The sequence below is a fragment of the Pristiophorus japonicus genome, chromosome 12 (genome assembly GCF_044704955.1).
Source record: "Pristiophorus japonicus isolate sPriJap1 chromosome 12, sPriJap1.hap1, whole genome shotgun sequence".
NCBI lineage: Eukaryota > Metazoa > Chordata > Chondrichthyes > Pristiophoridae > Pristiophorus > Pristiophorus japonicus.
Genome location: NC_091988.1, coordinates 171927180 through 171943098, shown reverse-complemented (window position 1 = coordinate 171943098; position 15919 = coordinate 171927180). Strand labels below are relative to the sequence as shown.

Here is a 15919-nt window from a genome sequence, read left to right as displayed (position 1 = left end):
AGACCCTATTCGCTCACCGGGGTTCCCCCAGCCGAGCTGCTCATGAAAAGGGCGCTCAAAACAAGGCTCTCTCTAGTGCACCCTGATCTCTGTGATCACGTGGAGGGGCAGGCGGCATCAACAAAGCATGTACCATGATCGTGCAAATTTGTCACACGATATTGAAGTCAATTACCCTGTATTTGTGCTCAACTATGGACATGGTTCCAAATGGCTTGCTGGTACTGTCATAGCCAAAGAAGGGAGTAGGGTGTTTCAGGTCAAACTCGCAAATGGACTAACTTGCAGAAAGCTTTTGGACCAAACCAAACTGCCATTCTCAGACAGCCACGAGCAACCTGAAGAGGACACCACCAACTTTGACCCTCCGACACACACACAAGTGGCAACCGACATCACGGTTGACCACGAAGCTGAACTCATCATCCCCAGCAGCCCAGCAAGGCCAGCTGCGCAGCATCCCAGCGAAGAACCAACCAACTCACCTGCACCTGCATTTGTACCGAGACGATCGACTAGGGAGTGCTAAGCCCCAGGTTGTCTCACCCTGTAAATAAGTGTACTATTGACTTTGGGAGGGAGTGATGTTATGTATGTAACCATATATAACCAGCATTCTACCACCACCAGAGGGCATATCTGTTGGAGTCCCAAGGGATCCCAGCATCCCTTGGTAGCACTGTATATAAGCAGGTCGCCCATGCAGTACCAACACTCTGGAGTTAGAATAAAGAGACTAAGGTCACACTTACTCACATCTACAGTACTCAATCACATTACTTTATTCTGGACATAACACCCAGGTCTCCCTGTTCATTTTTCTGTGCTAAATTTCATCTGCCACGTATCCGTCCATTCCACTAGCTTTCCTTTTGAACTTGATAAACTGGAGAAGCTGAGTTTGTTTTCCTTAGAGCAGAGAAGGTTGAGAGGAGATTTGATTGAGGTATTCAAAATCATGTGGGGTCTAGACGGAGTAGATGGAGTGAACTTGTTCCATTGGTGAAAGAGTCGAGAACCAGAGGACACAGAATTAAAGTGATTGGCAGAAGAACCATAGGCGACAGGAGGAAAAACGTTTTTACGCAGCGAGTGGTTGGGATCTGGAATGCACTGCCTGAAAGGATGGTGGAGGCAGATTCAATCGTGGCTTTTAAAAGAAAACTGGTAAGTACCTGAAGGAAAAAAAATGCAGGGCTACAAGGAAAGTGCAGGGGAGTGGGAGTAGCTGAAGTGAGAGCCGGCACGGGCTCGACAGACCAAATGGCCTCCTTCTGTGCTGTAACCATTCTTTGATTCTATGATTTCTAAACCACTCCCATGGCTTGGACTCAATAAAGAAATGTTTTCATAGAATTATAGAAATTACAGCACGGGGAAAGCCATTCATCCCCTGGTGCTGCTCTCTCCAATAACTCCATTCTCCCTCCCCCTGATCCTTTTATATTCCCCCTTTTCAAATATTTAGCCCATTCTCCTTTAAACAATGTTCTGATCTCTATCTCAATAGCCAGCTAGTTGAGCACCCCATGCTTTAAAAGCCCTCAGTTCAGGAACTTTCCTTATCTCTTTACCCTTGGTTCTTCCCAAGAGAATCCTCAACCTATGGCCACTTGTTCCCCATTCGCCCATCAATGGAAACAATTTTTCACTATTTACACATAGTAAAGTCCAGGTTTCACTCAACCTTTTAGGAGCTGCTCCTCTCTCGATGTCGCACCCACTCCCCCCACATTGCTGCTGCTCCCGGCTCTGCAGAAAATGCTGGTCCCCACTCCCACCCCATTCCCCAAGTCTCCTCTCTCCCCCCATGCTTGAGCCCCAATCTCCTCGACCCTCAGTCTCTGTCTCTCCCCGATTACCATTCCTCCTTTCTCCACGACCCCCTATTCCCTAATCTCATCTCTCTCCCCCTCCCCATTTTCCTCTTTCACCGACCCCCTTTCCCTTTCTTTTCCTCATTCCCCAGTCTCCCTCTCTCCCTGACCCCCCCATCCCCTTTTCCCTCTCTCCACCCAGCCACTCATCATCTGACACCCACTCTGTTATTCTCTCTCTCCGCGACCCCCATCCCTTAACACCCATTCCCCTCTCTCCCCCAACCCTCGTCGCCTGACCCCATTTCCTTGAAAAGTTGTTAAGTGGAAAACAGAAGGTGGTTAAACGACAGAAGTTGTATAGGCAATGGAGGCGCAATGAGAGAAATCAAAAGATATATAAATCATATACGAGGCATAGAAAAGGTGATTTTAACTTGTGCACAGCAGACGGTCAGGCTCATCAGGTTTGTCACATGATCTCCTCCATGGGTGAATACGATTGCACTGATAAACTGGCCACCAGGAGGCATGAGAGTGATGTGGTGTCAGGTCGCTCAAAATTTCTTCATTCTGTTGAAAGTGCCTCTTCTCTGTCTCCTGCCTCTTCCAGCTGGCCTGGCTGAGATTTGCTGGAAGATTGTAGCAGATAACCCATATGCTGTCACAAAAGAACTTGGCAATCCTTGAAAGATGGATAATCTTTTTGTTATTTGCATGGGATTTATTCAACAGAATTGAGATTACCAGTAAAGGCTGGCATTTAATATTAGTATAAAAAGCAGTCCAGACAAGTCGGACATTTTTTACAACTGTATTTTGGAATGAACTCTCATAAAGCTTCAGTCCCAGTTAATACTAAACAAATTTGCTAAATTTTACAAGTATTAATTACCAAATCTTATAAACATGGTAATGAAAATCAACATGAAAATATTACTCTGAGATCATTACTGTAACTTCAAACAATGGAATTTAACAAGGGATCAAAATATTTGAATCAGCTGAGTCCAAGAGCACAGAACTGTTTATTACTATTGATATTAATGTGACTATAGTTGGTCCATTGTTTCAGAAGATGGAATACTGGAATCAGAAACTACTGTCATTAATCCTCTTACAATGTTAGCTGTGATTGTAAAAATGTATATTTTGTTGGGACAAAAGTTTAAGCTCTCTTTGCTGTTGTTGAATATTTCTGATTGGCTTGACAGAGGTATCTATTGGGAATGAAGAACAATTACATTTGAACAATATCTACTGAGGGGTTTTCTTGGCTACTAGTCCTAGTGAATCTGGCAAGTTTACTGTGGTGTTGCTAATAGCTGCACGAGCTCCACACATTAGGAGTTGGTGGTACAGTTGGACCGCTCTGGTCCGGCACCCTTGGGACCTGACCTGGACCAGAGAATTTTCCGGACTACAGGAGGTCACACTGACCCTAGACTTGTCTCACTCACTCACTCTTTGCTGGAACACTCTGTATTGATGGAGAATGCATACAGAAACAGCTCAAACTTAATTAAAATTCCCTATTTTATTTGGGGCCTCACAAGTGACACAAACACTCTCAGCAGGAATGCTGACCCTAGACGTTGTCAGCAACAGACTTACCGGGTACTGCTGACAACGCTGCTGACAATGAACTGGCCGCGAGCCTACTGCGCAGCATTTCTCAGGCCCAGCTTCGGTGCCTTAGTCAGCCGCTACGCTCTGGCTGCAAAACTCGGCCTCGCTCTGTCTCCGTGCCGACCCAACCAAGGAGGGAACACCGGAGGCAGCGGGGAGAAGAGGAGCAGCCAGCCCTAGAACACAGCACGGAACGCCATCCCCGCCACGAATGATGCCAGACCAGGGAGGTTTAAGGACTAAAGAGTCCCGGACTGAAGAAGTACAACCTGTACTTGCATGGCTCTAGAACAATATGGGCAAACTGACCATGGCACCGTGGTACAGAAGGCTATTCAGGTGGGGGAACTAAAAAGGAATGTGGTAGTTTGTAGAGGGCAATATAGACAGGGGGCTAGATATTGTTCTCTGCGGCCACAACAGGGGGTTCCGGAGGTTGTGTTGCCTTTCCTGATGCCAAGGTTAAGGAGACTTCCTCGTGGCTGGAGAAGAATTTAGAGTGGGGTGGGGGGGAGGATCCAGTTGTCATGGTCCATGTAGGAACCAACGGCATAGGTAGAACTAGGAATGAGGCTCTGCTGAGGGAGTTTGAGGAGCTAGGATCCAAATTAAAAAGCAGAACCTCAAAAGGCAATAATCACTGGATTGTTACCTGAGCCATGCACAAATTGGCATAGGGACAAACAGATTAGAGGTTTAAATGCATGGCTCAAACAGTGGTGTGGGAGGAAGGGGTTTCAGTTCATGGGGCACTGGCACCAATTCTGGGGAAAGAGGGAGCTGTTTCGTTGGGACGGGCTCCATTTAAACTGGGCTGGGACAAGTATCCTGGTGAACCAAATAACTAGGGCTGTAGACAAGGCTTTAAACTAATGAAGAGGGGGTTGAAGGATTCATGAAAGAGTAAATTTAAAAGCAGCAAGAGAAATGTCAAGGCTCTAGAACAGAGTAGTGTTATGGGGAAAAATAAGCCAAGTGGGTCAGGAAGGGACAGAGGGAGTACCAAAGGTAATAAGGCATCAGTGACTATGGTGACATCAGGAAAAAATGTAAAGAAGTCAAATCTAAAGGCACTATATCTGAATGCGCGAAGCATTCGCAACAAAATAGATGATTAATAGCGCAGATAGAAATGAATAGGTTTGATCTAATTGCCATTACGGAGACGTGGTTGCATAGTGGCCAACGTTGGGAACTAAATATTCCAGGATATTTAACTTTTAGAAGAGATAGGCAAAATGGAAAAGGAGGAGGGATAACCCTGATATAAAGGATGGGATAAAGACAGCAGAGAGAAAGGACCTTAGCTCAGAAAATCAATAAGTAGAATTAGTTTGGGTGCAGCTAAGAAACAGCAAGGGGAAGAAAACATTGATGGGAGTCGTTTATAGGCCCCAAAACAGTAGATGCATGTAACAAGCGTAATACAATAATCATGGGACTTTAATCTACATATATACCGGGTAAACCAAATTTGCAATAATAGTGTGGAGGACGAATGTATACAAGATAGTTTTCTAGATCAGTATGTTGAGGAACCAACTAGGGAACAAGCTATTTTAGATCTGTATTGTGAAATGAGAAAGGGTTAATTAATAACCTTGTAGTAAAGGGGCCTTTAGGGAAGAGTAGCCATAATATGATAGAATTTTATATTGAGTTTGAAAGTGATTTAGTTAAATCCGAAACCACAGTCTTAGATCTAAACAAAGCAAACTATGTAGGTATGAAGGACAAGTTGGCTAAGGTAGATTGGGAAATTATGTGAAAAGGTATGATGGTAGAAAAGCTTCTATAGGTATGTAAAAAGGAAAAGATTTGCAAAAGTAAATGTGGGTCCCTTACAGACTGAGACAGGAGAAATTATAATTGGGAATAAGGAAATGGCAGACAAATTAAACAAATACTTTGTGTCTGTCTTCATAAGAACGTAAGAACATAAGAAATAGGAACAGGAGTAGGCCATACGGCCCCTCGAGCCTGCTTTACCATTCAATAAGATCATGGCTGATCTGATCATGGACTCAGCTCCACTTCCCCACCCATTCCCCATAACCCCTTATCCCCTTATCATTTAAGAAACTATCTATTTCTGTCTTAAATTTATTCAATGTCCCAGCTTCCACGGCGCTCTGATAGAGATAGTAAATATATTGGTTGTCATCTTCCAAAATTCTACAGATTCTAGAACAGTTCCTGTTATTTAAGAAAGGAGGGAGAGAAAAAATGGGGAAATACAGACCAGTTAACCTGACATCAGTAGTAGGGAAATGCTAGAATCTATTATTAAGGACGTGGTAACAGGCCAATTAGAAAATGATACTAGGATTGGGCAGAGTCAACACGGATTTATGAAAGGGAAATCATGTTTGACAAATCTGTTAAGAGTTTTTTGAGGTTGTAACTAGCAGAATAGATAAGGGGGAACCAGTGGATGTGGTGTGTTTGGATTTTCAGAAGGCATTTGATAAGGTGCCACACAAGAGGTTATTAAATAAAATTAGGGCTCATGGGATTCAGGGTAATATAGTAGCATTGATTGAAGATTGGTTAACGGACAGAAAACACAGAGTAGGAATAAACGGGTCATTTTCGGTTGGCAACCAGTAACTAGTGAGGTGCCACAGGGATCAGTGCTGGGACTCCAACTATTTACAATATATATTAATGACTTGGAAGAAGGGACTGATTGTAATGTAGCCAAGTTTGCTGACGATACAAAGATGGGAGGAAAAGCAATGTGTGAGGAGGACACATAAAATCTGATGATACAACGCTAGGTGGCAATGTAAGTTGTAAGAAGGATGCAAAGAGGCTTGAAGGGGATATGGACAGGCTACATGAGTGGGCAAGACCATGGTAAATTAATATAATGTGGAGAAATGTGAAGTTATTCACTTTGGTAGAAAAAATAGAAAAGCAGAATATTTTTTTTAAATGGTGAGAAATTGGGAAATGTTGGTGTTTATTCCGACAGTGGATAGTCTAGGGGCTATGGGGGGGAGGAACTTAACACAATCACAATCACTAAGGAGGTGGTACTCAGTAAGATAATGGGACTAAAGGCAGATAAATCCCCTGGACCTGATGGCTTGCATCCTAGGGTCTGAAAGGAAGTAACGGCAAGGATAGTGGATGCATTGGTTGTAATTTACCAAAGTTCCCTGGATTCTGGGGAGGTCCCAGCAGATTGGAAAACTGCAAATGTAACACCCCTATTTAAAAAAGGAGGCAGACAAAAAGCAGGAAACTATAGACCAGTTAGCCTAACATCTGTGGTTGGGAAAATGTTGGAGTCCATTATTAAAGAAGCAGTAGCAGGACATTTGGAAAAGTGAAATTCGGTCAGGCAGAGTCAGCATGGATTTATGAAGGGGAAGTTGTTGTGTATCTGTAAAGCATGCACTCCCATGTTCCACCACCAGGGGGCTCATCCCCTGAAGTCCCAAGGGATCCCAGCATCCCTTGGGAGCACTGTATATAAGCCGGCCCCTAAGGCCTGTTCCTCACTCTGGAGTGACTTATTAAAGACTGAGGTCAGTTACTTTAACCTCCCTGTGTGCAGCCTCATCTGTGTTAGGAACACAATAGAAGTCATGTTTGACAAATTTGCTGGAATTCGTTGAGGATGTAACGAACAGGGTGGATGAAGGGGAACCAGTGGATGTGGTATAGTTGGACTTCCAGAAGGCATTTGACAAGGTGCCACATAAAAGGTTACTGCGTAAAATAAAAGTTCACGGGGTTGGGGGTAATATATTAGCATAGATAGAGGATTGGCTAACTAACAGAGAACAGAGAGTCGGGATAATGTTTCATTCTCTGGTTGGCAATCAGTAACTAGTGGGGCGCCACAGGGATCAGTGCTGGGACCCCAACTATTTACAATCTATATTAACGACTTGGAAGAAGGGACTGAGTGTAACGTAGTCAAGTTTGCTGACGATACAAAGATGGGAGGGAAAGCAATGTGTGAGGAGGACACAAAAAAATCTGCAAAAGGACATAGACAGGCTAAGTGAGTGGGCAAAAATTTGGCAGATGGAGTATAATGTCGCAAAGTGTGAAGTCATGCACTTTGGCAGAAAAAAAAAATCAAAGAGCAAGTTATTATTTAAATGGAGAAAGATTGCAAAGTGCTGCAGTACAGCGGGACCTGGGGCTACTTGTGCATGAAACACAAAAGGATAGTATGCAGGTACAGCAAGTGATCAGGAAGGCCAATGGTATCTTGGCCTTTATTGCAAAGGGGATGGAGTATAAAAGCAGGGAAGTCTTGCTACAGTTATATAAGGTATTGGTGAGGCCACACCTGGAATACTGGGCGGAAGTTTTGGTTTACATATTTACGAAAGGATATACTTGCTTTGGAGGCAGTTCAGAGAAGGTTCACTAGGTTGATTCTGGAGATGAGGGGGTTGACTTATGAGGAAAGATTGAGTAGGTTGGGCCTCTACTCATTGGAATTCAGAAGAATGAGAGGTGATCTTATCAAAACGTATAAGATTATGAGGGGGCTTGACAAGGTGGATGCAGAGAGGATGTTTCCGCTGATGGGGGAGACTCGAACTAGAGGGCACAATCTTAGAATAATGGGCCGCCCATTTAAAACAGAGATGAGGAGAAATTTCTTCCCCCAAAGGGTTGTAAATCTGTGGAATTCGCTGCCTCAGAGAGCTGTGGAAGCTGGGACGTTGAATAAATTTAAGCCAGAAATAGACAGTTTCTTAAACGATAATGGGATAAGGGGTTATGGAGTTATGGGGAGTGGGTGGGGAAGTGGAGCTGAGTCCATGATCAGATCAGCCATGTTCTTATTGAATGGCAGAGCAGGCTCCGTATGGCCTACTCTTGTTCCTATTTCTTATATTCTTGTGTTCTTAAAGGGACCTGGGTGTCCTTGTACATAAATCACTGAAAGTTGACATGCAGTTACAACAAGCAATTAAGAGAGGAAATGGTATGTTGGCCTTTATTACAAGAGGATTTGAGTATAAGAGTAAAGACGTCTTACTACAATTATATAGGTCACTGGTGAGACCACACCTGGATATTGTGTACAGTTTTGATCTCCTTACCTAAGGAAGGATATACTTGCCATAGAGGGAGTGCAACTAAAGTTCACCAGATGAATTTCTGAGATGGGAGGGGGGGATTGTCCTATGAGGAGAGATTGAGTAAACTAGGCCTATATTCTCCAGAGTTTAGAAGAATGAGAGGTGATATCATTGAAATAAAGAAACTTCTTACAGGGCTTGACAGACAGGGTAGATGCAGTGAGGATGTTTCCCTGGCTAGGGTGCCGAGAACCAGGGTCATAGTGCAGAATAAGGGGTTGGCCATTTAAGACTGAGAAAAGGAGAAATTTCTTCACTCCAAGGGTGGTAACTCTTTGGAATTCTGTACCCTAGTGTGCTGTGGAGGCTCAGTCGTTGAATATATTCAAACAGAGATCGACAGCCTTTTTTTGATATTAAGGGAATCAAGGGATATCGGGATAATGCAGGAAAGTGGAGTTGAGGCAGAAGATCAGCCATGATCTTTCCAGAATGGCGGAGCAGGCTCGAGGGGCCGAATGGCCTATTCCTGCTCCTATTTCTTATGTAATATAAAAGCAGTTGGAGAGATTTCAGGCGAGTTGGATTGGTATTTCCCTTCTGGCACAATGTAACAGCACCCCCAGGTGGCTACCATCAGTTCTTATTAACTTGGAGGCATCCAGAATAAGAATCAATGATGAAATGTTAAGCTTCATTTGCCTTAGGAGCGGAAGAGAATCCGCAGCCCTTTATACGTAGCAATTATAAAACAATATTTTTGTTTTAAGACCCCTATTATCTAAACGTTTATTCATTTTTCCTCTTTTGAAAAGGAATTTCTATTTTAGCAACCCTGGGTCAACTCAGACAATCAGCTAAAGTAGCTATTTGTCTTTTAAAATCGCCAAATTCCTTGCCTTTTCTCCATATCCGTTAATACCCTTACTTCCAAATTAAGAGACTACGGGCCTGAATTTGGTGAAGTACCGGCGAAAGGACCGTTAAGATCTTAATGGTACTTTGGGTGAAAGTTTCATGAAAAAATGTGGGTCCTTGCACGCTGATTCTGGGTGGTAGCTCCCATTCTGGGCGGCAAATGCAATCCTCGGCAAAGTACTGCCGAGGATAGAGTCGGGGCCAGAGAGGGGGGAACTAATAAAATCAAAAGTTTTCAAACCAATTAAAAAAACACCAGAAATCCTTCAGAGGACCCCATCCACCTAAATCCCTGCAAAAGAAATAAAGAAAAGACGTGCACTAACCTTTTTTTGCAGGTCTTCATACTTACCGTTCAGGTCAGACCTGCCTCCGCGCGGCGGTCTTTTCCCCTGCTGGAGCGGAGGACCACCCGAACCAAACTGGCAGCTCAGCGGGCGGGAGGACTCTTGTGGGCATTGTCCTCCAGTGCACACCAGCGGACAGTACCCAGCGGTCTTCTCTCCCCGCCGACGTGACCAAACTTGCTCGGAGGGGAGAGCGCCCAAAGACCATCGAGACCATCGAGAAAGCTCAGCGGCAGCCGACAGTAAGTCGACCAAACTATGTTCTTATAAACATCACAATTGACTTAATGGTGTTTTGGGACAGCCTGTTTCACATTCTCACAACACTTTGTGCGAAGAATCTTTTTAAAAATTGGCTCAATGTGAATTCTAAGATTAGTTCTGAAGTACTATCCTGACCAGAAAGAAAGATCAGGATTCACAAAGTCCAGAAAGGGGAGAAATCTATTCATATTTCACATACCATGTATTACTTATACCACATTAGTATAACTCTTTTAGATGAGCGCGCATTACTGAACCGAGGAAAAACCGAGGGGAAACTTTTAAAAGCCGGCAAAGAATAACTAAAAAAATGATAGAGAGAGAGAAGATAGATTCTGAAAGTAAACTAGCACAAAATATTAAAACAGATAGTAAGAGTTTCTACAGGTGCATAAAAAGGAAAAGAGTGGCTGAAGTAAATGTTGATCCCCTAGAGGATGAGACTGAGGAATTAATAATGGAGAACAGGGAAATGGCAGAGACATTGAACAAATATTTTGTATCGGTCTTCATGGTAGAAGACACTAAAAACATCCCAATAGTGGATAATCAAGGGGAGGGAGGAACTTAATACTATCACTATCTAATGAAGTAGTACTCGGTAAAATAATGAGACTAAAGATGGACAAGTCCTCTGGACCTGATGGCTTACATCCTAGGATCTGAAAAGAAGTGGCTGCAGAGATAGTGGATGCATTGGTCGTAATCTACCAAAATTCCCTGGATTCTGGGGCGATCCCAGCGGATTACAAAACCGCAAATGTAATGCTCTATTTTTTTTAAAAAGCAGACAAAAAGCAAGAAACTATAGACCAGTTAGCCTAACATCTGTCGTTGGGAAAATGCTGGAGTCCATTATTAAGGAAGCAGTAGCGGGACATTTAGAAAAGCATAATTCAATTAAGCAGAGTCAGCATGGTTTTATGAAAGGGAAATCATATTTGACAAATTTGCTGGAGTTCTTTGAGGATGTAACGAGCAGGGTGGATAAGAGGGAACCAATGGATGTGGTGTATTTGGATTCCCAGAAGGCATTCGATAAGGTGCCACATAAAAGATTACTACACAAGATAAAAGTTCACGGGTTTGGGGGTAATATATTAGCATGGATAGAGGATTGGTTAACTAACAGAATACAGAGAGTCGGGATAAATGGGTAATTTTTCAGTTTGCTAACGGTAACAAGTGGGGTGTCACAGGGATTGGTGCTGGGTCCTCAACTATTTATAATCTATATTAATGAATTGAATGAAGACACCGAGTGTAATCTAGCCAAGTTTGCTGATGATACAAAGATGGGTTGCAAAGCAAATTATGAGGAGGACACAAAAAAATCTGCAAAGGGATATAGACAGGCTAAGTGAGTGGGTAAAAATTTGGCAGATGGAGTATAATGTGGGAAAATGTGAGGTTATCTACTTTGGCAGAAAATATAGAAAAGCAAATTACAATTTAAATGGAGAAAAATTGCAAAGTGCTGCAGTACAGAGGGACCTGGGGAATCCTTGTGCATGAAACACAAAAATTTTGCATGCAGGTGCAGCAAGTAATCGGGAAGGCAAATGGAATGTTGGCCTTTATTGCAAGGGGGATAGAGTATAAAAGCAGACAAGTCCTGCTACAACTGTATAGGGTATTGGTGAGGCCACACCTAGAGTACTGCATACAGATTTGGTCTCTGTATTTAAGGAAGGATATACTTGCAATGGAGGCTGTTCAGAGAAGGTTCACTAGGTTGATTCCAGAGATTGGGGGGGGGGGGGGTTGACTTATGAAGATACGTTGAGTAGGTTGAGCCTATACTCATTGGAGTTCAGAAGAATGAGAGGTGATCTTATCGAAACATATAAGATAATGAGGGGGCTCGACAAGGTGGATGCAGAGAGGATACTTCCACTCATAGGGGAAACTAAAACTAAGGGTCATAGTCTCAGAATAAGGGGCCGCCCATTTAAAACTGAAATGAGGAGGAATTTCAGAGGGTTGTAAATCTATGGAATTCTCTGCCCCATAGAGCTGTGGAGGCTGGGTCATTGAATATATTTAAGACGGAGATAGATAGATTTTTGAGCGATAAGGGGATAAAGGATTATGGGGAGCAGGCAGGAAAGTGGAGCTGAGTCCATGATCAGATCAGCCATGATCTTATTAAATGGTGGAGCAGGCTTGAGGGGCCAGGTGGCCTACTCCTGCTTCTATTTCTTATGTTCTATTCCCATATTATCTCTGTAAAATATAAAACTTACTTCATATCTAACATTATGGAAGGCACTGATGATGATGTTCTGTGGGAAGGAGATAAACCTCAGGCAGAAGATGATGATGATGAAAGTTACGACGTGGAACATAAGCACGACTTTGATGACAATTACTTGCTTTTCTTGGTGCATCTGATGATGGTTCTGAATTTGAGAGTTTCTGATAGTATTGTTCATTTAATGTTTCACCATTACTGTCATTTGTTTTGCATTTCCACTTGTTATACTGCTTTAATCCAGTACAGTGCTTCAAGTAACTTAATAAAGGTTAGTTCTCCATTCCCAAGTCACTTGCATATGGTTTTCATTTTAGTATCCAAGTCTAATATGCTTTTGGACAATTTCTCTGAGCAAAAATAATGTCTAAGCTAATGAATGATTTATGATTAATGTCTGCTTCAAATGTCGAACAGAAAGGGCGAATACTTTTCTTCTGTAGCCACTGCCATTCTCATCTCCCGACAAGCTTTAGATGCTTTCATCCTGAAATGATGTGACCCTGCGTTTAAGAGGAAGATTGCATTGACCTGATTTAGCACACTCAGGGGAACAGGCGCTGTTGCAAAGTCACTCCATTCTTCACCAGGAGAAGGTTATGGCTTATGGGAAGATGATATAAATATGAGATTTGCAAAATAGATGTATGCCAATAAATCTCAGCTGGATAGTCATATGATTGCAGGGTTATGAGCGTACTGACACGATACGAGAGCTGTTTAATGCAGTCAGGTATTGACCTGATTTGAAGAGAAGTGATGTGAAGCCCCGAAAGCGGAAAATCGCACACCAATTGAGTTTGACACCATTTCCAGGACAACTCCAGATTAATAGGTGCTCAATGAGCCCGTTTGACCTCCTGTGGTTTTTTATGCATCACTCTAAAATATTTAAATTTAAGCACTGGGAAGGGAGCTGCACATATAACACTACGCAGAACTCTCCTGGTCAGGAGAATTTCAATCGGAATCAGGCAAAATAACAGAGCACTGCCTGATATAGAAACATAGAAACATAGAAAATAGGTGCAGGAGTAGGCCATTCAGCCCTTCTAGCCTGCACCGCCATTCAATGAGTTCATGGTTGAACATTCAACTTCAGTACCCCATTCCTGCTTTCTCACCATACCCCTTGATCCCCCTAGTAGTAAGGACCTCATCTAACTCCTTTTTGAATATATTTAGTGAATTGGCCTCAACAACTTTCTGTGGTAGAGAATTCCACAGGTTCACCACTCTCTGGGTGAAGAAGTTCCTCCGCATCTCGGTCCTAAATGGCTTACCCCTTATCCTTAGACTGTGACCTCTGGTTTTGGACTTCCCCAACATTGGGAACATTCTTCCTGCATCTAACCTGTCTAACCCCGTCAGAATTTTATATGTTTCTATGAGGTCCCCTCTCATTCTTCTGAACTCCAGTGAATACAAGCCCAGTTGATCCAGTCTTTCTTGATAGGTCAGTCCCGCCATCCCGGGAATCAGTCTGGTGAACCTTCGCTGCACTCCCTCAATAGCAAGAATGTCCTTCCTCAGGTTAGGAGACCAAAACTGTACACAATACTCCAGGTGTGGCCTCACCAATGCCCTGTACAACTGTAGCAACACCTCCCTGCCCCTGTACTCAAATCCCCTTGCTATGAAGGCCAACATGCCATTTGCTTTCTTAACCGCCTGCTGCACCTGCATGCCAACCTTCAATGACTGATGTACCATGACACCCAGGTCTCTTTGCACCTCCCCTTTTCCTAATCTGTCACCATTCAGATAATAGTCTGTCTCTCTGTTTTTACCACCAAAGTGGATAACCTCACATTTATCCACATTATACTTCATCTGCCATGCATTTGCCCACTCACCTAACCCATCCAAGTCGCTCTGCAGCCTCATAGCATCCTCCTCGCAGCTCACACTGCCACCCAACTTAGTGTCATCCGCAAATTTGGAGATACTTCATTTAATCCCCTCGTCTAAATCATTAATGTACAGTGTAAACAGCTGGGGCCCCAGCACAGAACCTAGCGGTACCCCACTAGTCACTGCCTGCCATTCTGAAAAGTACCCATTTACTCCTACTCTTTGCTTCCTGTCTGACAACCAGTTCTCAATCCATGTCAGCACACTACCCCCAATCCCATGTGCTTTATCTTTGCACATTAATCTCTTGTGTGGGACCTTGTCGAAAGCCTTCTGAAAGTCCAAATATACCACATCAACTGGTTCTCCCTTATCCACTCTACTGGAAACATCCTCAAAAAATTCCAGAAGATTTGTCAAGCATGATTTCCCTTTCACAAATCCATGCTGACTTGGACCTATCATGTCACCTCTTTCCAAATGCACTGCTATGACATCCTTAATAATTGATTCCATCATTTTACCCACTACCGATGTCAGGCTGACCGGTCTATAATTCCCTGTTTTCTCTCTCCCTCCTTTTTTAAAAAGTGGGGTTACATTGGCTACCCTCCACTCCATAGGAACTGATCCAGAGTCAATGGAATGTTGGAAAATGACTGTCAACGCATCCACTATTTCCAAGGCCACCTCCTTAAGTACTCTGGGATGCAGTCCATCAGGCCCTGGGGATTTATCGGCCTTCAATCCCATCAATTTCCCCAACACAATTTCCCGGCTAATAAGGATTTCCCTCAGTTCCTCCTCCTTACTAGACCCCCCGACCCCTTTTATAACCGGAAGGTTGTTCGTGTCCTCCTTCGTGAATACCGAACCAAAGTACTTGTTCAATTGGTCCGCCATTTCTTTGTTCCCCGTTATGACTTCCCCTGATTCTGACTGCAGAGGACCTACGTTTGTCTTTACTAACCTTTTTCTCTTTACATATCTATAGAAACTTTTGCAATCCGTCTTAATGTTCCCTGCAAGCTTCTTCTCATACTCCATTTTCCCTGCCCTAATCAAACCCTTTGTCCTCCTCTGCTGAGTTCTAAATTTCTCCCAGTCCCCAGGTTCGCTGCTATTTCTGGCCAATTTGTATGCCACTTCCTTGGCTTTAATACTATCCCTGATTTCCCTTGATAGCCACGGTTGAGCCACCTTCCCTTTTTTATTTTTATGCCACGAATTTTTATGGTACGAATGCTGCAGCAACTAATCTCAGACTTGTTTCAATGTAAATACACTCTTTGTGTATATGCAGCCAGTAACCCCCAAGGCTGATATATGAGCATATGTACCAATAAACTCTTGTGTATTCAACCAGCACACACAGACAGGCCCCTCTGTGTCATTTCACTGGTGCTGGGGAGTACTTCTCCATCGTGAACAGTAAATGTATTGCCTCACACACTAAACAGGCGGAAATACAGACAGAAGGAAAAACAGTTTACAAGAAAATAAATATATGGTCAGCAGAAGTGAGAATTATTCCTTAATGTTTTAATGGAGCTTACCTTTGGCAGTTATTACAGAGGAATGTGAGTAGCACTAGTAGCAGGAAAGCTCCTCCAGCCACTAAAAACCCACAGAACAGGAGCGGAGGCTGGTTGTCCTGTGTAAATCCCGTCTCCTTCTTGAACGTGTGCAGAGGGGCCATAATATTCCCTTAGTGATACTCTTTTGACTGTGAAACAATAAGAAAAAGTGTCACAAGATTGCAAAGTAGCCACATTTTGC

The 15919-nt window shown here is 43.3% G+C and overlaps 1 protein-coding gene across 1 annotated transcript in view; it reads right to left on the bottom strand.

Moving 5' to 3' along the window:
• LOC139277050 (phosphoprotein associated with glycosphingolipid-enriched microdomains 1) overlaps positions 1 to 15919 on the bottom strand; it is a 149835-nt gene that overhangs the window by 91114 nt on the left and 42802 nt on the right. Inside the window, exon 2 of the mRNA XM_070895062.1 lies at positions 15697 to 15866. Within this exon, the coding sequence (XP_070751163.1) occupies positions 15697 to 15839 (143 nt within the window). The 5' untranslated portion in view covers positions 15840 to 15866. The remainder of the gene's footprint in view (positions 1 to 15696; positions 15867 to 15919) is intronic.